The sequence below is a fragment of the Crocodylus siamensis genome, chromosome 1, assembly GCF_052110815.1.
Source record: "Crocodylus siamensis isolate JL-2025a chromosome 1, ASM5211081v1, whole genome shotgun sequence".
Classification (NCBI taxonomy): domain Eukaryota; kingdom Metazoa; phylum Chordata; order Crocodylia; family Crocodylidae; genus Crocodylus; species Crocodylus siamensis.
The window spans coordinates 223389763-223415120 of NC_143395.1; the positions used below are offsets into that span (position 1 = coordinate 223389763).

Sequence of the window (25358 nt, forward strand, 5' to 3'; positions counted from 1 at the left end):
GCCTATTTCTTTCTTTACACTTCCATATTAAGGCAAGTTTCTCAGAATAATTTTTTTTTTTCCAGCCTATACATTTATCTCTAAGTGGTTTCACTGATGTCTGTCAAGTCCCTTTAACTTTTACATTTTAAAAACTGTCTATAATACTTATGTCCTTGTCATTCAGATTCCATTCTACATATTAGTAGGACTGATACAGTGAACCTAATATGAGTACGAGTAAGATGATTTTGGCTTTTGCTACTGACTAAGCAACCTTAGACTTTTCTAGCCAAGCCATCACTGTTGTGCTTAACAATTACACTTGCAAACTTGACAGTCAAACACAGTAAAAGACAAGCTAAACTGCCTAGTATATGGAAGAAGCAAATTTGGCTTCCACATGTGAACTACTGCAAAATTATGCTTTTCAATCTCCTTTATGGCTTTAAGATATACTGGTTGTTTTGTTTAGTGTTAAGAACCAAGGTCCTGTGTGCCCTTTGCAAGGTATGCATTATATTTTCTCTAAAATTCAAAACTGCCCTACTTGGCATTTTACTTTTTTTTGCCTTCCATTTATTATTCTGTTGATATTTTTGTTTCGTTGGAACCACGGTACAGAAAGTTTCTCATCAGATGTGCATTTCCAATTATACTTAAATATGTATGTTTTAAATTGCCTATACAACTGTAAGACTATAAAAAGGGACAAGATTTTCTTTTTGTGTCTCTTACAGATTTCATTTTTGAGAATTAAATATGCCATAAAAATAACTTCTCATTTTCAATTCAGACACAACGCTGACTTATTTTAATTGCTACTCCTCAGCACTTGTTCATAGGATAAACTGCTTTTTCAGTGCAATGCTTTTTCTTTGAAAAGTAATAGTAGACTAAACAAAATTACTAGAGGTATTTTTTGTGCAGCAAATCTTCAAGGAATACAGCTTAAAGGAAAAACAAATAGGAAAAAAACAAACCAAAACACACACGAGTACCACGCAAGAAGAAAAAACCCACAAGAAACCGTTCTAAACAGAACCAATATTCGCAGCAGCAAGTTGCACTTCAATTGAGTTTTACCTTTGGTGAAGTGCAACCCAGACTTACTCACTTTTCTAGATCTGAGAGTACACCTAACAAGTTATCATCATCTCAGGTATTTTTTCCAATCACAAAAGGCAAGACAGTTGCTTTTCAATTCTTTATAACAATTTTGTAGGGTAACTTTAATTCAGCAGTTTGTTACCTGTACCATAGACCAATAAAGTACTCTGCATTAAAATTCAGATCTTGAACAACAGTAGTACAGCAATGAAAAAAAGCAGCTCAGATACATTTTTATCCAGATTTTACATTTCCATCTGTCAACTTACAATATAAAAAGCTTGAAAATCAACTTCAAAAAGCTTATTCCTCAAGTCAAAATATAAACAAATCTGAAAGTAATCAGCTAATGAATGGAACTGTAGGTACCAAGTTAGATTTTCAGTTGTTACTACACATACCACTCCCTTCGGGATATTACTGAGCCATCTACATGGGAAACAAAGTCTTCTTCATTGTCATCATAACATTCACTACCCATATATTTCATCCCCAGTGTTCCACTTTCATAATAATCCATTGGTCTTTCATACCGTTCCTGGTACCTGTTAATATTGCCTACATTGTTCCACTCTGGCTTTTCAGGGTCTTCTAAATAGTCTTTAGATATCAGACTGTTCATTGGATGCTTTATTTCTTTTTTTACACTGTCAGGGTAAGAATCCACATCATCTGACTGGAGAACATCTATTTGAGACTCTTTTTGCATATCAGTTGGCGGAATGTAGTTCTTAGCAAAGTAGTCACCACGGAACGTCCGTCTTCTCCTATAGCAGACAACTCCAACCAAAATGCTTACAAGTATCAGGAAGAGAGCCCCACCCACTGCACTACCGATGATGGTACCCCAATTGTCTTCCTGCATTGCTGGCAAGGTTGATGCTGGAAAATATATTAGTTTAGGTTCTGTTGCTAAACCTGTGATGCCATCAGTTGAAGGATGCCATGGAACCGTGGGTGGTCGTGTGGTAGTAGTAGGAGGATCTAATGAAAAGAGCAAAGAGGTAGACAAGACAGAAAAGGCAAAGAATGTCAATGCAAGCTAAATCAGTTAAGAGTTTAAGTAAGCCAAGGTGATGGATATGTAAAATATGTTCTCTACCAACAGAATAGTTTTTCATTCTTTAATTCTTAGGTTGCTCTATTTTCACAGTACTTTAGCAGCATCAAGTTTTTCCAATAATTATGGAATTGGCTCCCATTTATAGTTTTGGCCTCTACTGTAGGGAGTTGAAGAGACAAAACATTTGCAACATGAAAGCAGCCATTGGCATCAAGTTGAAGTACCATTAGTTCTCTTGAAAGGAGAAGATAGTACTTAGTTGTTGCAACAGTGACTTTTTATATTTCATTTCTATGCAGTTTTACCCTGCCTATTGTAGAATGTTATATAACAGAAAGTGACATACCATTTTTTGACTTCCCCAGCTAGAGGTTAGAAACATATAGTGAAGTAACTACTTGTACCAAAGATTAACTAATGGGGGGGGGGGGAGAAAAAAAAAAATCAAGGTTTGCAAGTTGTGTTTTGTTTAAAGATTAAAACTTAAAGAATGAAAAACTACAGCTTTCGTGCTAAGTTAGCAGCATGTAAAACTATTGATTTAATTTCCTCTTCAAAATATTTGTTAATCCAACTTAGGCACCTTAAGTTGGGAATAGTGAAGGAACCTTAAGTTACACGTCATGCATTTTAGTGTAGAAAACTCCTTTATAGGGAAGGATACTATCAGTGTAAAAATGGCACTTACACATTTTGAAAACTATAGTTTTAACCGCCCCCCCAAATGAATAACTGAGAACTCTGATTTTTCTATAAAAAAATTTCACACACAAAGAAAAAAAGAAAAAAAAAAAATCGCTATAAACAGCTAAGTTTCCCATAACAAGCAGAACTTGGCTTACTTTTTTCCTATGTAAAGAAATATACATAGATTTCAATCCTAGTCTCACAAACATAAGCCCTTAGGCAAAAATACAAGGATTGCATATGATCCTTCACTGGAAGTATATACCTTTGAATCTAGGAGCAGGCTTAAGATGCAACCTAACACTTTCATGCGGTTTAAAATGAAGTTACTTCATGGGTTTGTTATTTCTTAGATTGTGACATTACATTCAATACCCTCTTAATTTGACACTTAAACTGTTTACCTGCTTCTTACTAGTTGCCTGCCTACTTCTGAAGAAAATTCAACTATGGAAACTGAAAACCCTGACGTTGCTTTGTATTTGAAAATACAATAGAAGTATTTATCCATCCATAGTTTTCTTGTTGCTCTTAACATTTTCATGTGACCTAGTACGCACCACAGTGATGCTATAACCCAGCAGGGGCTAACTTTTTTGATGGACAAATTAGCCCCATACCTTTCACATATGCTACTCTAACCCCCTTCTCCTGACTGATAAACTGTTCTGGTTTGTTTCCCGTGTTGTGCTGTATACTCATTCTGCTGCTCTGTTACCTGCCATTGGTCTGTCTGTCTCCTCCCTGACCTGCCATCTGCCACATGCAAGGGCTACCCAAGCCATGTGTGCTGCAGGGTAGCCACTAGGGCTAAGCAAAGCTTTGGTAGCAGATTCTATTCAGCGGAGATCCATTCCATTCACCAGCCAAATCGCCAAATTCGAATCAAACTGGGAGACCCAATTAAAGGTCCAAATGAAAAATTGGAAGCCTCTGAATGGATTCAGAAAAGATTCAGCCTTGCTTCGGAGATTTGGCTATAGACTAAACAGGCAGCAGTCCTTGATGCTGGACATTGCTGCCTCTGGTAAGTCTGTTGCAGTGGGTGGAGTGGGGAGGGAAGGGGCATGAGAGGGACAGATCAATACCCCAGAGTAAGGGAGGGATTGGGGCTGGGACCAAGGCTGGGGCAAGTGCTGCCCAGGGAGAGGGTGGGGTGGCTTGTGCCACTGGTCTGGGAGCTGTTTGTGTGGTGGCTTGTTCAGTGGTTCTCATGGCAGCTCCCACCACTGGTCCAGGAGGACATGGGGCGCGGGCATATGCCCCAGGATCTGTGCAGGGCGGACAGGGCCGGGGCTGTGGCAGGTAAAAGGTGCTGGGAGCAGGGACTATGCCCCACCACCACTCGCTCAGTCAGTGCGGGGATGGCATGAGATTGAGCTACCACACTGCCTTTAGACAAGCCATTCGCAGCAGCAGGATTCAGCCCGGGCTCCCCATGCCTCAGACGAGCAGCAGCTTCACCCTAGCTGGGCAAGCAGCAGCAGGGCATGGGGGGAGGGGGTCATGTGCCACCCAAAAACTTACTACAGCCCCTCCATAGCCCCTGCTCCACCACATGCCCTGCCCCAGTCTGGAGGCACATGTGCCCCTTCTTCCCCTGCATGCTCTGCTGCTGCTTGCCCAGCCGAGGCGATGCTGCTGCTTGTCTGGAGGGAGCATAAGGGCTCAGTCTCGCGCCAGTTGCACACTGGTTGGGCGACTGGCTGGGGGGCATAACCCCTGCTCCCAGCACCTTCTGCCTATTGCCCAGTACAGCCCTGGCCCTGTCTGCCCGTCACAGACCCTGGGACACATGCCCCCACTCTATGCCCTCCCGGACCGGTGGTGGGAGCAGAGGCAAGAGGAGCTGGACAAGCCTCCACTCAAGCAGCTCCTGGGCCAGTGGCACACAGCAGCACAAGCTGCCCCACTCCCTCCCTGGGCAGTGCTTGTCCCAGCCCAGGTCCCAGCCCTCCCTCACTGTGGGGCACTAATCTGTTTCCCCCGCCGCCCCCCCATGCCCCTTCTCTCCCCCTTCTGCCCACCAGAACAGACTTACCAGCTGGAGGCAACTGTGTCCAGCATCGAAAACTGCTGCCTGTTTAGTCTATGGCTGAATCTTCAGATCCAATTTGGCCAAATCGAATTGGGACAGTGATTCAAATCACTGAGTCGAATTACCGTCCCTCCGAATCTGCAGCAAATACTTGCCGCTTTGCGCAGGCCTAGTAGTTACCTCTATTATATGCAGTGAGCATTTTTATCTTGGTAGCATGTCTTCCTAGGATTGTGGCACATGTAGATGTAAATAAAGTTAGAGCTTACCCTACATTCTTTATGGAAGAGTAAGTGGGTCACTCACCCAGCTTACTTACCAAGGCCAGTCAGCTTGGAGTTTGGGTTGCCAGACAGTTTATTTTACCAGGGGCTCCCTTGTCCCCACAGCAAGCAAAAGACACCAAAACAAGCAAAAGCTTCAAAACCAAAAAAACCTGAGGTCTTTCTTCAGATCTAGAAAGGAACAACCCAGGTTCTGTGCTTCTCCTTCAGCATATCAGCCTCCTCTTTTGGTTTCTGGAGCTTTTAAGCCTCTTTGGCTAGGGACAGAAGTTACACATAAACCAGTGTAAGTGATCAAAAAGTGGTTTAAACATGTAACAAAACATAAGTTCAGTGAACGTAAACCTGTTTCAAAATGGCCAAAACAGGTTTAAAGGGTTAAACTGGTTTACGCAACTTCTATCCCAGACCCCTTCCTGGTTTAAGTTAAATCAGAGTCCCCCAGCATGCTTTTCAGCCCTGGGCTGGTCTGTCTGCTTCAGAGAGCAAGGCTTGCCCCATTCTTCTCCTCCCTAGCCAGAGCTCAAGCTGGCTGAGGAGGTGGGGGACTGCAGGGTTTGCCAGACTCCCCCCCCCCCCCGATTTCCACCCCCCCAATCCCCTCCTCCACTGCTCAAGCAGGTATCCCCCTCTCTCATTCCAAGGACCCCAGCAACACAGACCCCAGCTGGCATCTGGCCATGCCCCCAGCCCCACATGCTAGCTAATGCTGACGGGGGGAGGGTGGGGGGGTGTGTGTGCCCAATTTCACTGGAACAAAAGCAGACAAAACACTATCCACTTAGGGCTAGAAGCCAGTGGCTTGCAAATACACCCTGCAGATAAGAGCTTGAAACTAATGAGAGATGTGTTTTTCTTTTGTAGGGCGTGATGGGCTGATAAGCCTTGTGCTCTGATAAGCTCCCTGCTGGCTTATTTAAAAGCCCGCAGTCTGTCAGTGTTCAACAGGGGAGACAGAGAGAGAGGGGTGTGAGAAATAACCTGGTTTGCAATGAATGCTACCTGTGAATGCTGTCAGCTTGCTGCAGATAGTATGAAACAGCAGGGAGAGCGAGATTGAAAAGCTCAGTATCATCAAGAGATGCATGCAGTCCACACAAGTAATCCTCCCTCTCCTCCTCCCCACCTTGCCTCAGAATGCTAGCTGGGGCCTGGCAACACTCCCCTCCCCTTGAGCAGCAAGTGGGGGAAAAGCCTGGCAGGGCCTGCTTCCCACTCCAGGCACATACCAGCTAGTGACTCTGCAGGTCAGGGTGGGGGTTTAAGCCCCTCCCTAATCATAGTGCCCTGCCAGGGGCTGGCCACACCCGACCTCTCAGCTCAGCACTAAAGGAGGGAAGGGAGGGCTCACTCTAGCATCCCCCCCGCTTCTATCCTGAGCCACTGAAGGCATGCGCCTGCATTTTATGCTTCAAAAGTGAATATCTATTCACTTGCAAATCAGTTCAGTCTCTGCAGGCTAAATTAACTTGCAAAGATTGAATCAATTCAGGAATGTCTGGCCCTAGCCATTGTGGCTCCACCCCAATTTGCTCAGTTGCTGCTGTTGTCAGTATTCCACCCAGGCAGACTCTTAACCGCTGACCACCTGCAGCAGGGTCTCAGCCTGAGTTGCAAGCTTAGCCACCTCCTTGCAGTACAGCTGTAGGTTCATTAAGCTTAAGCCATTTTAAAATATAAACAAGTAATACTTTTTATAACATATGAATGCTACATTCAGTTGCCCTCTTTGTGAGGATTAGCACAAACATGTCTCTGTATTCATCTCTTTCATAAACTAACATTACCTAGCATAAACACAAGAGTTTCAAATTACTGATATTTTTCAAGATTAGCTACAAAACTGTTTCCTGTTCAAGTCCTAGAAATGCTGAGTGATTATATACATCTATACTTCAAATGAATTTGAGAATTAAAAATATAAACTCATAAAATCTGTACAATAATGAACAAAAGGTAATACACATGCCAGGACTTCAGAAATTCAGTTGGTACAGACACAAATGAGTTTCATCACATAACAGATTAAGTACAAGGGTTTTAGTTCAAATTTAATAGATGTTTTGTCTTTAAACCCAAGTTAAATTCCTTTTTTCCCCAAATAAAAAGACAACTCATCATAGAACAAAAAAACTCACTGAAATGAACTGATGCCCGAGATAGTCTAGATATACATAAAAATCAGGGACAGAAAAATATTTAGGAGTAACAATGCTTTAATTTTTCATTCTGCCTCACTTCTTTTCTGTTTTCATACATTACATATTTCACTTGAGCTTCCTAAATGCATCCTCCTCACATCTTCACAGGCCTATTTCAATTGCTATAAAACAAAGCTTTTAGCTATGGCAGGTATTTGTCATTCTACTTAAAAAGTACATTGGCAATTTCATAAGATGCTTTTAGGTGAACCCCAGGCATACAAAAGTAATGTTGTCCAACTTATGGTGAACTGTATTTATGATATAAATACTGTCCTGGCTTAGTTTACTAGATACTTGTCCAAATAGGAATGCTTTGCAGTACTTCCTAAAGATGTCCACGCTCAGGTTTCGCAGGCCTCAAAAGAATAAGTTCTAGAGCTGAGAAGCAACTTTTGGAGTACAGCCTCCCACAAGTTTCCACCAAGCAGACTTGATGTACTGATATTACTTGCAGGAAGCTGCTGTCCACTGAACTGGAGATAACAATAGGGCATAAGGGTTTTAGGTATGCAAGGCCCCAAGCCATTTAAGGCCTTATAGATAAAAGCACAAAAATGAGAGGATTGTATCAGTTGTTTTCAAGGCTCAATTGATGTTGATGTTTATACTTCCTTTTCTCAAGTTTAAACTGTAGTATCTTACCTGCCTTTTTAAAAAATAAAAAAAAAGTCCCCCCCCATCTCACTCTCCAAACCAAGCTATCTGGTCTTTTTTCCTCTGCTCCCTTCCCAAACAACTTAAAAAGGACATATAGCAAAAGCTCTGTTATCTGGCACCCAAGGGGAATATGGGGTGCGGGATAACCAAATATGCTGGTTTCCTGAGAGGCGTCTTTGCTTGCCTCCCACTGTATCCAGTGAGTCAGTGCGCCAGGGGACAGGCACTGTGCCGCCACCCCCACCACCCCCATACACATTGGATTACATGTAAACTTTATTAATAATAAAATGATGGGCGTCTGAAAATTAAGGCACACCAATCATTTGGATAGTTTTAGATCACATTTACTTTGGTTAGTCTTCCGATTCCTTAATTACCTTCGTTTTTTTCAGTCACTCTAGCACAGAATTGTCTCTCTTCAACAAAGTGTTGTTACTATTTACTTTGCAAGCTTCCACTAGTGAAAAATATTTTGAAATCAAGTTACTGGAAGAAACCTTAAAGTTCCTCACATACCGTTTCATACCATGGGTGTGTCAAACCCAAGTGTTAGACACAAGACTTTTATTTATTTATTTTTTTTGCTTACTTGCTTGATGCATTCCAACTCCCCCTCATCTAGCTACTGAAGGAACTCCTTCTCAGTTTCATGTCTATTACATGGTCTGTAGTGCAGAAGTCCAAGGAAAAGGGAAAGAACATGAAATATTAGTGCAAATACTACATCCAAGAATTCTAGTGACTTGAAAGTTTTATTTCTACCTATCTACTGATTAATTCAACCTGGTATTAACTCTGCAGTAGTGACCACACATACCTCAAGGAACACCTCCAAGTCTCATGGGAAACCAACTGAAACAGACAACTCTCTGAAATGGGACATTTCCTTTAATGTTTCCACAATCAGTTTTATAGGAGACAGGTATAAGATCCAGATAGCTATGTTACAGGTTTATCTTATTTCACAAGATTATCAAAGTGGCTGGACTCTGGTTGAAAGAGCCCATATATTAAGGAAGGTCCAGCTTGGACATTTCATAGCATAAACTTCATACAGACTGATAGCCTGTTCAGTCTCTGCATTTAACTGTTTACCATGGAGTCTTCAAAACATTTGGTCCCCTTTAACTGGCAAGCAAAGTGCAAAAATTTCTACACCAAAAAGGAATAACGCTTAAGAAGCAATACCCCTATGTTCTTCTGCTAACTCAGGTTGAGTTCAGATATATCTTTTTTTTTTCTTCCTGTTTTTTTGCACCGTTCCTGGAAGCACTGTTATACCAGGTCAATGCTTGGAGTGGATGGAGCAAACTCCAGTTCTACCACCCAACACCAAAAAAAGTCTGCTCAATATAGACCTCCTATAGAGGACATATTAGAGACAATCACTTGCCCTGGGGAGCCCACCTATGTGGTCACGGTGCTTCCCCTGCCAGGTAAGTATCACCTTGGACAAAATCTTTGGGTGGCTCATCAAGATCATGTAATCTGCATGTAAAGCAGAATAGGGCCCACATCTCACCCACTCTTCTTGTTAGGATAAATATTGCTACAAGAAATAAGTACATTTATTTCTTGACTAATGGCTAATGGCATTCACCTGTTGCAGTGATGCAACATACTTGCTGCCTACAAAGCCACCCCACATTACATTACAAGACATGCCACCTGAGTATTTCTTTCAAAACTGTAGTAGTAGTCCAGCAACCAATCAGTAGTATTAAAAGAACTGCATTCACCTTGGGGGTAGGGGATATCAAACAAATAGAGACTTGTCAGTGACCAGAACAGTATCACACTGACTGGATTAGGGAGACAAGATTATAACATGTATTGAATTAGTTGAGAGATACACTTTTTTTTTTTAAATGACAGCATGTCTCCTAAGAGGAAAAAAACTACAGTGGCAAGGAAACAGAAAAAGAAAAAACAGGAAAGGGAGAAAGGCAGAGGGAATAAAGCTTTGTTTGACCATTCTAACAAGTTTTCTTTTGTAAAGACTGGCAACTTGAAATATCAGGAAAGCAAATCTTTCTTTAAAGTGTATCTTAAAAGTCTACTAAAGCTCGCTAGGCCTGCTTCCTCCAACACAGCTTGCTCATAAGTCACTTAAGGTCCTACTGGTTAATGCTTGAAATCCCTCTCATTTATACTCCCCCACCCATCTGCCATGCCAGATACTACTCTGCACAAGATGTTAAACTTCCGTCTATTACAGCCTGGTGTTTTAGAGGGATTAATAGTAAAGTGCAAAAGTGAACCCTGCTCATTGCACACTTGTAATGATTTTTAGATATCCCTTTTTATACCACTAGAAGAGAAGTAAAATCCAGTCTGCTTAACGTAAAGACTCTTTAGTCTGAAGCCCAGTACAACACCAAGTTCAGATCTTTCAGCTCATCCATACTGAACATCTATCCTAACGGAGAAAGTTTTCATAAGTTTCATAAGATCTTCTGGACCTCTAGATAGCAGTCCCTGTTCAATTTCCAACAGCTATACTGTTGGGCACTTAATCAGGATATAAGTGACATACAGCACTTTCACTAGATAAAATCCAGGCAGTCTGACAATTTCAGAAGTTAGTAAATAGTTATCTGCATCTTTTGTGGCCTTCAACTAAGGCGGCATCAGAATGATCAACTGTGTCTTAATTTCAGATGGTCCTTGCTTGGAAAGACATGGCATCAGGTAGCAATAGGACATATGAAAGAAGCCCAACTCCAAGAGGGTGGCGTCTGGTAATCAACTTAGATTCATACCCTTTCTCTGACAGTATATTGCTCTCAAACTAACCTAAGTTGTGGGAAACCCCCACCTGATGACATACTTTTCTTTACCACTCTAGAGAAACACCCATGGAAAGTTAAAAACTATCTATTCAGCTCAAGACTAACATTTTACCAACTCTGGAGACACAGGGTTACCACCAATTACAAATTACTGTTTTTATACTAAAGCCATTGTATGTATGGCTGCCATGTTAGCCACAAGGCTGCATTATAGTTTGTTTTTATTTCAACCCCAAAATTAGATGGAATGTCACAGAAGCCAATATCGTGCTCTGGGACATTCATATTCAATACCAATTCACTTGAGTACTAGATGCTATGACTGAGCAGATACTCCAAGCAAACCAAAATCCCCCCATCTCTAAATCACCTGCTCAGATCGTCAGTAGAGGGGCTGATACATTGGTCCATATCGTATCAGCACCACAGGTGACTGGTGCCACCTGAGTTGGGGTGGGGTCCTACCAGCAGCCAGTCAGTAACCAGGGGGGTTCCCCCATAGCCAATCAGGCTAACTGGGGAGGGGGGCAGTGGTGTTCCCAGAAGTGCCAGCAGCACTTCACCTGGAGCCCCCACCCCCTGGCTGCTACCTCCCCTGCAATCACCGGTACTCCTGCCTGCCCATTGCCTACGTGGGGAGTGCTGCCTGTCAGGGGGTGCCACTGACTGGCACCAATAAAAGGAAAGCTAACATTATTCTGCTTTTTTTGGCTGATATGGCCAATAACTTTGCCAGTAAGTGCAACCTGTATGGGTGTAGCCACAGCACGCATGCAGTCAGGAGTGCAGCCTAGCAGTGTCAAAAGTCGCTTCCAGCCATTAAGTCAGGGTCTTCATGACAGAGGGGTTGGGCCAGGACTGTGCTTGGGGCAGTGATGGCACTGGGAGGCAGAGGCTACAGTCCCCACCCCCCCTCCCAAATCCCCCACTCCCAGAGCTGCTGCTGCCTATACTGAGTGCCACCCTGGCCCATCCCCCCACTGGGAACAGTCCAGTGCTGCCTACAGTGGCAACTTACCCTCACCCTCTGCACAGTTCTGGGGGGCCTGTGCACCCCATGCCTCCCCCAGGCATACATGTGGCTCCACCTCAGCTATGCAGTGCCTATCCCTGCCCCATTCTCTCCCTCACTATGGGGGCCTCAATCAGCCCCCCCATGCCTCTTCCCTCCTGCAACAGACTTACCATACAGGGATGCATATTGGCAAATCAGATCAGTCAATATGGCTCATTAATAAAAAAATCAGCCATCAGTATCAGCCCAAAAAATCTTTATCCATGCACCCCTAATTGTTAGGCAAGTGGTTAAACAAAATATCCCTCCTTGTGCATTGATCACACATATACACACACACAGAGCTATACATATAGTATTAAATGATGCCACAATAACACCTTGGTTTTCAATTTTATGGCCACCAGCTAAATTGTGCTAGAGTTCAAAGGGCTGCATATTAGGTCTCATAAGCCGGGTTACACCATCATCATCAAGTCAAACTGTTCTGCTGTTAGCTTTTTTGGAGAGTTAAACTTGTTTCTGAACACTTAAGCTGCTTGCTAACATGAAAAAACCCCCAAAACAATTAAACTAAAAAAGCTAGCACTTTACTTTCAGGGTGGCACATCCCCACACTGAGTGTAGAACATGTCCAGAAGAGGAATTTTTTTAGTTTTATTTATTTTTTATTTAAAATTTGTATCCATGTCCAAATTAACCAAACCTAATGCCAAATCCAAGTATCCAGAACCATAAGTGGCCCTATTACCAGCAAAAAATCCTCCACCCGCCTGGGGCTTCAGATATTTCCGAAACCTTTGGCGGGCATCGTACTTGCAGGCCCAAGCCCAGAGGAGCTGCTAACAACACAAGTTTGACCCGTCTCCCCAGCATCTGTACAGCTCGTGCTTCAGCGGAGCTTTTTGGTGCTCTTATTCAAGAGCTATACAGAGGCTGGGTAAGCCAGCTCAAACTGATGAGATTCTTCTTCCAATAAAAAGTGCTGGGTTTTTTTTTCCTTTATTCACATCTGTCTGTACACTTAAGCGCCATCTAACTTGCACAGATCAAGACAGCTATTTAAATTGACCCATCTTTAATAAATGTATAAAAAAACAAACAAAACAACCCATACATAGGCCCAGAGAGTTAAAGGAGCGGGGAACTTCCGCTTGCTAATTACTCGTAATCTAAACAGTTTTACAGGGCAGCCAGACACAGATAAATAGAAGTCTTGCCTCACAAATGTAAAAAAAGTAGAGGCTCTTTGTTAAAATCCAGTGTAAAGAACCCAGTTTCTTGTACCAGATATGGTTTGAACTCACTATGTACCTGAATGATTTCCTGCACTTTTGTTAGGACTTAACATAGTTGTCTTTCAGGAACCATAAGGCAGGCAATGACCTCATGATATGTAACAGTGGAAGCCAAGTTTAAGGCCATTTGTTCAATTCCTGTGGGTTTAGGAAAGGATTAAATACCCACTTCTCTTTAAAGTAAAACTCTGTTTCTTTGTACTTTTACTAACCTTCTAAGGCATCAACTAGAGGCAAAACTATTTTTTCCTGTAGGCTTATGTAGGATGTGCCTCTGAACAGAAACTATGAACTTTCAAGGGAGAAAGTTAACTCCAGGCAATTGCATCAAAATCCATGCATCTAAGACAATGGATCTCAACATCTTTAAAATTTGAAGCACCCCTCAGAAAGTGCCAGCTATTGGTTTTCACTCAGTTCTCGACTACGGAAAAACAAAGAATTCTTGGAACAAAGAATTCTTCTGTTGCAAACAGAACCATTGCAGTGCTAAAACCATTCTGACCCGTTGTGGCCTATGAATTCCCATCTGAAATCTCTGGGTTTAATCCTGTGAATTCTGTGTACAGCTAAACAGTGCTAACACAGCATGGAACCCCACAACACCCTTAAAAGGACCACACTGATCTAAGCCCAAACCAGTAGAGCAGAACTGCTCTGCAAAGTGAGTTTATCATTCCTGTTCTGACTGGTTTCCTGCATACAAAGCATGCTAGGGGTAGATTAATGGCATTCCTGTCAATTTCTGCCAGAGATCTTTAACTCGTAGGAACACCCTACCTATATCAGGAGGTGGGAGATAACTGCTGCTTCTTTATGAATTTAATGGTCCCTTGAAATCTATGAGTTATGAGTAGCTCCTTGCCACAAGTTGCATCAAAATTTAGGAGAGATTGAAAAAAAAAATGTTGTTATATTAAATTCAAGATGCCACTCTGTGAACCACAATCCTGAAACCTAACCAAGGATCCTATCCTTGATGACAAGCCACTCATCGACTGACAAAAACAGTTTAGTTACTTCAAGAGTTCTGAGATGCAAAGGCTCCAGTTAAGGTTTGAAAGTTCAGGGACTGGATTTATTTCTTGGGGAGGGTGGAATTAAGAGTTTTGCTTAAGGGTTAAACACTCTGCATTCTCACCTACCACTCACCTGGAATAAGACAAGGGTCTATGTTTAGAATTCTTTAGCTTTTAGAAGTTGTAATGAAGAAAAAGATCTTGCCTTGAAAATACCAGTAAGTACAATATTGTTGCAGGGAAAAACAAGCAACTATTGGGCCGGGGGGGGGGAGGGAGGGCAACTAATGGCTGTTCTTTTAATCCCCTAGCTGCAAGATGCAGTGCCACCCAGTTTGAAGCTCTGCCAAGTAGTTCAGCTCTATCAGGATTAGGCCATCAGCTGATACTGTTGGAACTGCCCAGCCCTGCTTCTCAAGCTGGATGGTCCCTCAGTTGACTCAGCAAGCATTGCTGACTTAAAGAGGAACAAGGCAGTTTGGTTTATGCAGGATCAGGCCCTCTACTCCCCACACCCCCCCTATTTCCATTAAGCTAATTTCTATGAAAGGAGATTGTGGTAACTGTTCACAAGTTTCACTAATGAAACTAAGACCACAAACTAAAATTAAACAACCAGATTAAGACCTAAATTATGTGGTCTTCAGAAGGGACATTCAACAGAAACTTAACAAAAAGTTAAAACCATTAGTCTAAGCAAAAAGCCCAGCCACTTTGGCCTAGCAGACTTTGGTCTGGAGCACTGGCCAGGCAACTCAGAACAAAAAGTTGCCCAGATATCCTGACCTGCAGCTGACAAAATTCTATTATAGAACACAGCTTACTTAAGTCCTACTGCTACCTAATTTGTGTTCTCTTCCATGGACCAATCAGGTTGTTCTTGCTAGATTCCACCCAGAGGCTACATCTTGCAAGTTCCCCCTGTGAACTAGGGCCAAGTACAGACAGTCAAAAAGCCCGAGGTTGAATCTATTCAATCTTTGCAGGTTAGTCTAAGCTGTAAACAAAGAACTGATAAGCAAATGAACAGACATTCATTTCTGATTCTGGAAAAGCAGCCACATGCCTGCAGTGGCCCAGGGCAGAAGCCACGGGATGCTAAAGCACACCTCCCTGTTTGGCTGGAACAGAAAGCTTGGCCTAAGGCTAGCCCACCCACCCTGTGACACAGGGGTTTATAGAGGGAGGTGCAAAGAATCCTGGGATTGCTGGGGGACTGTGAGTTAGCTTGAATCCGAATGGGACCTGGGACACGAGTTCAATAAAGCTAATTTAAAAATCGAACCCCCCCCCCCCCCCAAAAAAAAACTCAGTTAAAAGTCTGATACTACATCAATCCAGACTCATCTTAAACCAGTTTTAGCCATTTTGAAAGTGGTTTGTGTACACTGAACATCTGCTGTGTTACAGATTTGAATTGGTTTCTGATCACTTAAATCAGTTTGTATTTTCTGTCCCTAACCTAGGAGGTTAGAACAGAACATATCTTACATTAACAACGATACTACATAAAATAACCTTTTCGTTTTAAAATCTGGTTTCAGCTAGCAATCTAGCTTTGAGACTACAAAAAGAGGAAAACCTTATCCAATATTATTGAAAGAGAAGACTTAATGCAGAGGTGTATGCAACTATTTCTATATTAACTATCAGTAACTTATCTGATGGCAAACAGAAGTAGTTTTACAACTTCAGCTCAGCAAAAGGCCCCGGTACATTTTCTTTAAATTCTTATTTTGATTTATTACTTTAGATGAAAAACATCTAAAATAAACTGTTAAAACCTTAAGATCGACACAGTGAATTGACTACTAGTTTTTAGAAAATGGGTGCACCAAGTACATTTTACTGTACACCTATATTTTAAAAGTTCTACCTCCTACCTGCAGTACTGTTAAGATGACAAAACTTGTGCTACTGCCTGCTACCCAAGTAGCTTAGAAGTGAGTTGGTTTTACAAACCAAGTGAGAAAAAAGGATATATGTTCTTCAAGTTAAGGGTTAGACCAAAACAAACAAATGAAACAACTCCACCATAAAAGCCATTTTGATAAAAAAAACTTAACACATTTCCTTCAAAAAGCATGAAAGGAAAACTTCAGCATCAGTAGATTAGCAATAAATCAGTAGTCTCACTTTCTTCGATTATACATACATCTTTCCTACTTTAACTCCAGTCTTGAAGATGACGCATGTAAGAACAAGTGGCCAGAGGACTGCAGCTCTTTAATTTGTTAAAAATATTCTTGCCGTCACATCTTGCAGGATTGAAATACCCTAGAATTACTGCTTTTAGAAAAAATGTGTTTAATTCTTCTGGATATTTAAAGATCATCTTTTAAATCCTTGGGATAACTTTGTTCCACCTTCACTGAAGTTTCAGGAAAAGAATACAATCCATCTTTCACCATGCTGATATATCCTCATGAAAGTACTGACAGTTTAAGCTTGGTTTGTCACAGAACCAAAATTCTTGAGGTCTTGATCTCTGGTATATTTTTAGATATAATATTTATCAAAATTTAGATTCATCAGAATTTCATCCATCCATACTGACAGATTCATCCATTCACACCTACTCCCCTCACCTTCCATCTTGCACATGACAGAGCTCAGTATTTAAAACTTTCTTATTCACATTCTAATGATAAAGAATGTACTCTCCACATTGTCATATTCTGCAAGAGAGGTTTGCTGAAGTGCTGAGACTTGACAGACATCTGTATGAAGTTTTATATGTACTCTTCTTGATAGCAACACAAAAAAGTTGCCTTCCTACTAAATTTCATAGCTGCAAATGACACGCAATTTTGTTGCATTCTTAAGTGTAAAGAACCTCACTCTCTAAAGCGAGTCCAGTAATCGTCTAAGGAGTTCTGCTGGGACATCCAAGTCCATTCATAAACCAAGATGTGGGTTTTGTCTTAACATACTCATTCTCCAATTCTGTGATTGGATTCCATTCCCCTTGTGCTACCTGGCAGATTTTCTTATTTGAATCATATTTCTAAGGCACTATCTTCCAAGACAGAGCTCCTAGCTTGTATACTTTTTTGGAATTTGCTAACATGACAATGACATTCTCAGGTACAGTTTAAGTACCTACACAGAAAGTGAATGTATAGTGGGAAGCAGCAATACCTCACACTATATTTATCATATTGCTACCAGAAACATTTTTCTTTCTCCCATTTTTGTTCTATATCAATTTCCAAATCAATATGAATTGAATTCCAGACACTTCTCTTATGACATAGCTGAAGCATTTTATTAAATACCTAGTTTTTTATCTTGATAATCATCTTTCCAGAAGTTTTTAAAAGCTTGGGGGGTTTTGGGGTTGGCTTTTTTGGGGGGAAGGGGAGGTGGAAAGTGGGGAAAAACAGGAGAGGGAATGGAGACTAAAGAAATTAATAAAAACAAAAAGAAACCACTCACCTAATATGTAGATAGTCTTTTGATCGCTTCTTTGACCAAGGGAATTTGTCACCCTACAGATGTAAGTCCCAGTATAATTGTAAGTTAGTGGGCTGTTGAAATGCAGAGTATTGTTTATAGACAGTAAGCCTTCAGGCCATTGCCCATCCAGCCTAGATTAGAAAGCGTTTAAAGGCAGTTAGTATATTACTAGTTTAGTTTTGATAACAGTTCGTCCGACTATTACTTACAGCCAAGATCATCTAAAGTTCTCTTCCTTTAGAAATAAAAAAAAAGTTAGCTTTCATGAAGCATCAACAGCCATGTTTTGGTAAAATAACTAACAAACAAACAAACAAACAAACAAACAAACTTTCAATTAAGCAGCCACAACTATTAATTGCTGTGCAAGGTTCTATATCTCAAAACTGGGTATTTCACAGCTAGGTTGCTATATTTTGTGAGTTTACAGATTGCAACTATGATTCGCTGACAACACATCAATATCTGAACATAGTCTAAAAACAAAAAGAGAAAGAAAATGTCAGAGGAAAAGGCTAACAGTCACATATTCAGGTCAAATAACCTTAAGTTAAATCTCTAGTAAAGAGAAAAAATAGCACAGCCTTAAAACCAGAAGGAGTATTTCAAGCTTTTTATATAAAACTGTTAGTTAGTGGCATTTTCTCCTGCTTTTTGCAAGAACAAAGATCTGTTAAGGGCCCCTAGTATATCAAGTCTATTCCCCCAGCTCAACTCAGGGGAGCTGCTATATTTAAAGGCAATTCAAGTCACCAATATTTCAGTGTTACATTATGAAACAGTTGATGATCAAGTTAAAAAGTTGAACGGCTGGCTAAATATAAATTAAATATCATTGCAGTCACAAAATCTAAAACCAAGTTTCTTAGCTGTAGGGACCACCCCACTCATCTATGTCAGTTAAGTTCATCAGTGTCATACTATCAATAGTCCCATACTGTCTCCCAAACGATGGAGTTCTGTCACATGCCTGGAATGAAAGCTCTTTTTTTCTCTTCCACACATTTCATTATGTGCAACAGTTCTACATGCATGCACAGCCATTTCATCTGACAAATCCTTAGTTTGCATGAACAACACTAGAGGAACCCTATTTTTTGTTGAACACTTCTAGACATTTTGATGTATGGATACTGTTAATAGTTTAAACATAATGGCAGCCAGCAGGTTCTTTCAGGCTTAACATCTCAGCAAATCAGTTTCCCCAAGTAGGGTGTTGACCTCAGCAGACCAGCAAAAGACAACTTTTCATTAGTGCTGTACATTCAGGTAACACATGCAAACCTACTTTAACTCAAAAAAAAAAAAAAATCTCACTGACTGACTTTTTAGGAAAGCTGACTTGGATGTGCTCAGGGCAGTAGTCAGGGAGGCACTCAGAGCCCAGGGGGTAGCTAGTATGGGGGTCCAGGAAAGGTGGTCCTTCCTCAAGGAGGCTATTCTTGGGGCACAGCAGGATGCAAGTCCTCTGCGCAGGAAGGCGGGAAAAGGGTCCAAGAAAACTTCATGGCTAAGCATGGATATCCAGGCTGGCCTGAAGGCAAAGAAAAAAAAGCATACTGGCAGTGGAAGCAGGGGGTAAGGACAAAGGAGGAGTACACCTTCCTGACCCAAGCTTGTAGGGATTTGGTGAGGAAGGCTAAAGCAGCACTGGAGCTTAGATTAGCTTCTGGGATTAAGGATAACAAAAAAGTCCTTTTTCAAGTATATAGGTAGCAAAAAGTCTCAGGGTAACATTGGACCCCTACAAGGCAGGACAGGGCAGTTGGTGACGGACGCAAGAGAGAAGGCAGAACTCTTCAACAAGTTCTTTGCCTCCGTGTTCCTGTCTGCTGACAATGGGGTGCTCTCGGGTGACAGTCTAGAGAGGCCCGGGAAGGATGAGAGTCCCCCAACTGTTATTTCAGACCTAGTTAACGACTACCTGGAGGGCTTAGATGTGTCCAGGTCAGCGGGCCCGGATGACCTTCATCTGTGGGTGCTGAGGGAATTGGCTGGTATCATTGCAGAGCCATTGGCACGCCTGTTCGAGGACTCCTGGTACTCAGGCCAAGTCCCTGAGGACTGGAAAAGGGCCAATGTGGTCCCCATTTTCAAGAAGGGGAGGAAGGAAGAGCCTGGCAACTACAGGCCAGTCAGCCTCACTTCTATCCCGGGGAAGGTCTTTGAAAAAATTATCAAGGGCCACATTTGTGAGAGCCCTGCAGGGGAAGTGATGCTGAGGGGTAACCAGCATGGGTTCGTGCTAGGCCAATCCTGCCTGACTAACCTGGTCTCTTTCTATGACCAGGTAACAAAGAGCTTAGATGGGAAGGAGGACATCAATGTCATCTTCTTGGACTTCCAGAAGGCCTTTGACACAGTCTCCCACCCAATTCTGGCAGGAAAGCTGAGGGACTGTGGCACTGATGAATGCACAGTCACATGGGTGGCAAACTGGCTCCAGGGGCAAACCCAGAGAGTGGGGGTGGACGGGTCCATGTCGACCTGGAAGGGTGTGGGCAGCGGAGTCCCCCAGGGCTCGGTCCTTGGGCCGGTGCCATTCAACATCTTCATTAGCGACCTGGACGAGGGTGTGGAGAGCACCCTGTTCAAGTTCACTGATGACACCAAGCTGTGGGGTAAAGTGAATACACCAGCAGGCAGGGACCGCATCCAGGCAGACCTGAATAGGTTAGAGAAGTGGGCGGATCAGAACAGGATGCAGTTCAACAAGGACAAGTGCACGGTGCTGCACCTGGGGAGAGGGAACCAGCATTATGGTTATAGGTTAGGGGCTGCCCTTCTCAGCAGCACAGAGGCAGAGAGGGATCTTGGAGTCAGGATTGACTCCAGGATAATAAGAGTAACCAATGCGACGAAGCAATAGGCAGAGCCAACCGCACCATCATGCATCAACACGGGCATCACTAACAGGTTCAGAGAGGACTTCTTCCCCTCTAGGAGGCGCTGGTCAGGCCGCAGCTGGAGTACTGTGTCCAGTTCTGGGCGCCGCACTTCAAGAGGGACGTGGTGAACCTGGAGAGGGTCCAGAGGAGGCCACTCGTATGGTTGAGGGCCTCCGTGGCCAGCCCTGTGAGGAGAGGCTGAGGGACCTGAATCTCTTCAGTCTCTGCAAGAGGAGACTGAGGGGGGATCTTGTGGCTGCCTACAACCTTATCAGGGGCCACCAGCAGGTACTTGGGGAAAGCCTGTTCAGCAGGGCCCCCCTTGGAGTCACCAGGAACAATGGCCACAAGCTGAGGGAGGATAGGTTTAGGTTAGATATTAGGAAAAACTACTTCACTGTAAGGGTGGCCAGAGCCTGGAATAGGCTCGCCAGAGAGGTGGTGCTCTCACCTTCCCTGGAAATCTTCAAGAGGAGACTGGATAGGCACTTGGCTGGGGTCAGACTAGATGATTTGTCTAGGTCCCTTCCCACTCATTGATTCTATGATTCTATGTTAGCTAGTTATGATTATAGTCATCCATAGCCCAGCAAAGAAACGATCCCTAGCGACTTGCCAACAAGCATACAGTATTGTACAAGTACCAACGAAAATCAGCAGAAAGCTGCATCTTACAAGTTAAAGATGGTCTTGCTGTTGTAATTAAAACCAGTTCATTCTTACTAATTCAAATGCATTAACAAGGAAGATTAATTGCGAGGGATTTTGCCCACATACATGGCTTCTTTCTTTCCATCACGCTGGGTAATATTCAGCTCAAGCTTTTATGAATTTTTCTACCTTACAAATCAAGTCACAGTATTTGCTTATCATAACAGCAGGTTAATTCTACAAGGTACTCTCTATAATGAAGAAACTTAGCACTGCTATTCCATTGCAGAAACACTGCCTCATTCTACACCAAATTTTCCATAATCTCTGCAACAAGTAATATCTCACCAGGCATGAGTGTGGTCAACTACCTCCATGTGATTCAGACTAAGTAGTAACTGTGTAATTAATACTTAGCATTACATTCTTTCCCCTTGTAACAAAAAAAGCCAAGATTAAGTTTCTCCAAAATGGACAGGTTCATGAAATATGGCAACCTATTTCATGTGCATTTTGGTCTGGGTTCAGATTTCTACATCTGTTTTGTCAGACGCTGCTGGGTAGATGAGATTCATACTGAATTGGGGTGTTATCAAGGGACGTGACCTAGTTATTAGTCCTCCTCTTTGGACAGCAAACCCTGACATTAAAAAGGTAGCCTCCTTTGACTTATGAAACATCTTTTGCTCCATCTTGTTTGACCAACATCCAGTTTCAAACTTTCATATACTCATTTTCACATTAAAAAAATCTTGTTTTGCTTCCCTGCATGTTTGCCACATTTCACTTGTAACTTGTGTATACATGTATGTGTACATTAAAGCTGCTTTAATGCTCACACTAAACAGACTAGAAAAATACTTTGATGTGAGAAAATGTTTAAATATTTTATTACAGAACAACACAACTTAAAATGACAGACAGACAACTATTACTCTATAGGAATTACTTTTGATCTCTTCTTCAAAAATGAATATTGTTGCACTACTGCATCTTTAAAGCAGCTTGTGAATTAACCTGCCAGAGAAGTTTGGGGATTTAGCTACACAGTGGCCACAGTAACTCCCCCACCCCCATTTACTTTGAGTGCTTGCAATGGAATATCAATATTATTAAAAAAAAAACAACCAACAAACCCCAGTATCCTTGTTATAATATTGATATTTACATCTATTGCTCATTTAATTTAGTTATGACACCTGTTAGAGTGGTTCCTATAAGTTTTAAAGGGCTTCAGTTTTTTCACTGCTGCTGTTACCAGCTATTCAGAACAGCTTACTAGATAAAATTGTTTCTTCCTTCACACTTATCAAGGAAGCCATCAATGGTAATAGAAAATAGAAGCATCTTGTCAAATTCATACATCATATTTCTACAAAATATTAATGGCTCCTTTACAGAATTGCTAACTTGTGCCAAGTAGGTTACATTTTTGTTTATTTTACAATTGTCCAAAGATTTTAGGATGCTTTAAAAAAGGGCAATTGACCCATGTATTTCAAGTCTCTTCCCTGTGGTGAAGGTAGTGCTCTCATAGTAGCAAATTCTATATGGCAACAAACATAATACGGCCATCCACAAAATGTTAATGATATTCAGCTGCCATGTCAGAGTAGCTGAACCAACGGATTTCTAGAAGCAAGTGATTTTATTTGTTCTTTGATAGACAAGCCATCTCAAACAAGCTAGGAATAGATAATGAACTACTGCTTTAAGAGCATGGTCAATTTATTGAAGCCTTAGAGCATGTTCTACCTCAACTGTCAATACACTATTTTAAATATTAAAAACATCCTGTCTGTGCAGATGTCTGATTCAGATTTAATTGTATATCTCTAACTCACAACGAGATGAGACAACATAAATAAATGCCTGGCAGTTGCAAGCTCAAGATGACCCTTATAAACCAAATGCTATTTAAAATTTGGAATAATCCTTTATTTTCTTCAAGTACTAACCAGGAGTCCAAAAACGTCTATATTACATTTGCTTCCCACATTTTTCAACCAGCCTATTTTTCCCCTTTTCCATCATCTTTTGTGAAACGTAGTCCACTTAAAAAATGTATCAATTTTCCCTGTAAAGCTGATGGATGCCTTGATGCAAGCCATGGTTCATTACCTGCATTTTCCTGACACTAAATACACACGTAAGTGGCTATATTGGGAACAGAAGCATACATAGAGGAAAAAGCCACAGAGGAACAAACATTTTTAAATGCCTACCCTTAAATGGCTTCAAGCTTTATTTAAGGCAACAAAAATATTTTAGTAATACTTACCTGGTCCAGGTGAATTCCATAGGTAGTGGATTAGAATCAGCATTGCACCTAAGCTGAACATTCTCTCTTCCAATGAACCAATTTCCATCATAGCCAGTCACTGAAACTTCAGGGGCATCTATTATTTAAAAAAGGTATCTTAGTGGGCCAATAATTAAGCAAAATCTGTTAAGAACAGTTTACATTCAAGCATGTACCATATAATATTTAAGAAACTAGATGGCAATATTTAAGACTTCTAGTATGTAACAGTCCTCCTGCCTGAAGAACAAAGCAACATGGAAGTTGGACAATTTCTCAAAGAGTGTGTCCCAGAATAAGATCCCTCCCCCCCACTTTTTTTTTTGTTTTTTGAAAGGAACAAAGATCTTTCTTTGTACTAAAATTAAGTAGCAGCAGCTGGGGAGGACAGCTAATGGATTGCATGCAGACTTCACTTTTGCCCAGTAAGCGGAAGAAGTTTTCATCCTGTGTAAATATGCACACCAATTCTAAGCAGCTAATTTTTGGGAAAAAGGCGTGTTATTGAGAAAATATTGTAATTTAAGTCTATTTGTCTCTCTCTTCTGGGCCAGGTAGCTGTTTAATTTTGTTGTTGTTGTAGTAAGAGTGGAAACAGGGTGAGAAGTAAACACTAGCATTAGAAACATCCATCTTCAAACATCCTTGTCTTCAAAAGGTGGCTAGATAAATCACCTAGCCGGGGTCATTTGACCCCAGCATTCTTTCCTGCCCATGGCAGGGGGTTGGACTTGATTTGCTCAGGTCCCTTCCAACCCTACCAACTATGAAACTCTCTCAAAGGAAGCAGTCAATTGCAGCACATTACATGCCTAGACTTCACAGGGTATTATCATTATTAAGCCTCATAATGCAAATGAGACATCTAATTTATTTACAAGAGGTTAAAAGGCAGAAATTTACAGCTTCTGTTTAAAACAAGTTTCCTGCATCAAATGTATAGAAAGAAGTTAACAGACAGGTTAACAAGCACAAGTTAACTGATATGCAAAGTGACAAATAATTTAGTTTGCATCTGACACCCAGATATGCTAGGATGGACTCTAGCAAAATGGGCTTTTTGCATTGCTACATTTCCTGAATTTTTCTTGAAAAAACACCTTTTCTTGGAATTACACTAGTAACACTAACATATTTTGGGAACAACATGGACATAGCTTCACTGACTGAAATTGTGTTTTTGAAGTGGTTTTGGACAGAAAAAAAGGATTCATTTTATTTGGAGGAAAAAAACAGAAAAGTAACATACCAGTCTAAGTCCTAGAAACTAAAAACACAAAATCATAGTTTAGTTGTTACATGAACTGAAGGTTTAACTTTTTTCAGGGGTAATACTTTTTTGAAGTATGTTGAATGTGGCCCCAAGCACATGATTAAAGGATGCTCAAAGTGTGCATTAAGTCTCCATTGCTAGGCAGAGCAATCTTCTTCAGTTAAGGTGACAGCCATTGCTGCTTCTGCTGCTGTAGTTAATGGGTCCACAAATTCAACAACAGGAAGAGTATTTTACTTTTGTCCTGTATACTGTACTTACATTTATTAATCCCTGCCAGGTTTGTAACAAAATACACCTACCATTATGGCTAAGTGTCATTAAAATGTTTGTTAGGTAAATGACATCAAAGTGGAAGATTATTTAAAATGGTACTCATTGGAAGAGACACAATTATCTGACTCTCCCTCCCTCCTATCTGCCACTACAGTACTAAAATCAGTTTACTGAACTCCTAGTATGGCTAGTCTTCTATTAAGCCTTTATCAAAACAGGTTTTACAACATTAATAAACTTGCTTAAGGAGTGAAGTGGCACCACCTAGAAACATTTTCTGACCTCTTGCCAAAAGTGTCACTATTTTTCTACTGGCCCTTCAATCTTGCCTCTTTCTTTTCTGGTTTAGGCCCTCTACAC

General features: G+C 41.5%; 1 protein-coding gene across 2 annotated transcripts in view; it reads right to left on the reverse strand.

The window, feature by feature from the left end:
• Positions 1-25358, reverse strand: part of NECTIN3 (nectin cell adhesion molecule 3) — a 131614-nt gene that overhangs the window by 38902 nt on the left and 67354 nt on the right. The window contains exons 4-6 of one of the 2 annotated variants that reach the window (XM_090057921.1): positions 23429-23546; positions 17588-17739; positions 1173-2073 (exon numbers count right to left, since the gene is read on the reverse strand). In XM_090057921.1, coding sequence (XP_089914047.1) covers positions 1481-2073; positions 17588-17739; positions 23429-23546 — 863 coding nt within the window. In that variant the 3' untranslated portion in view covers positions 1173-1480. Of the gene's footprint in view, positions 1-1172; positions 2074-17587; positions 17740-23428; positions 23547-25358 lie in introns of those variants that run through there. The other variant, XM_090057931.1, reaches the window with a different exon arrangement.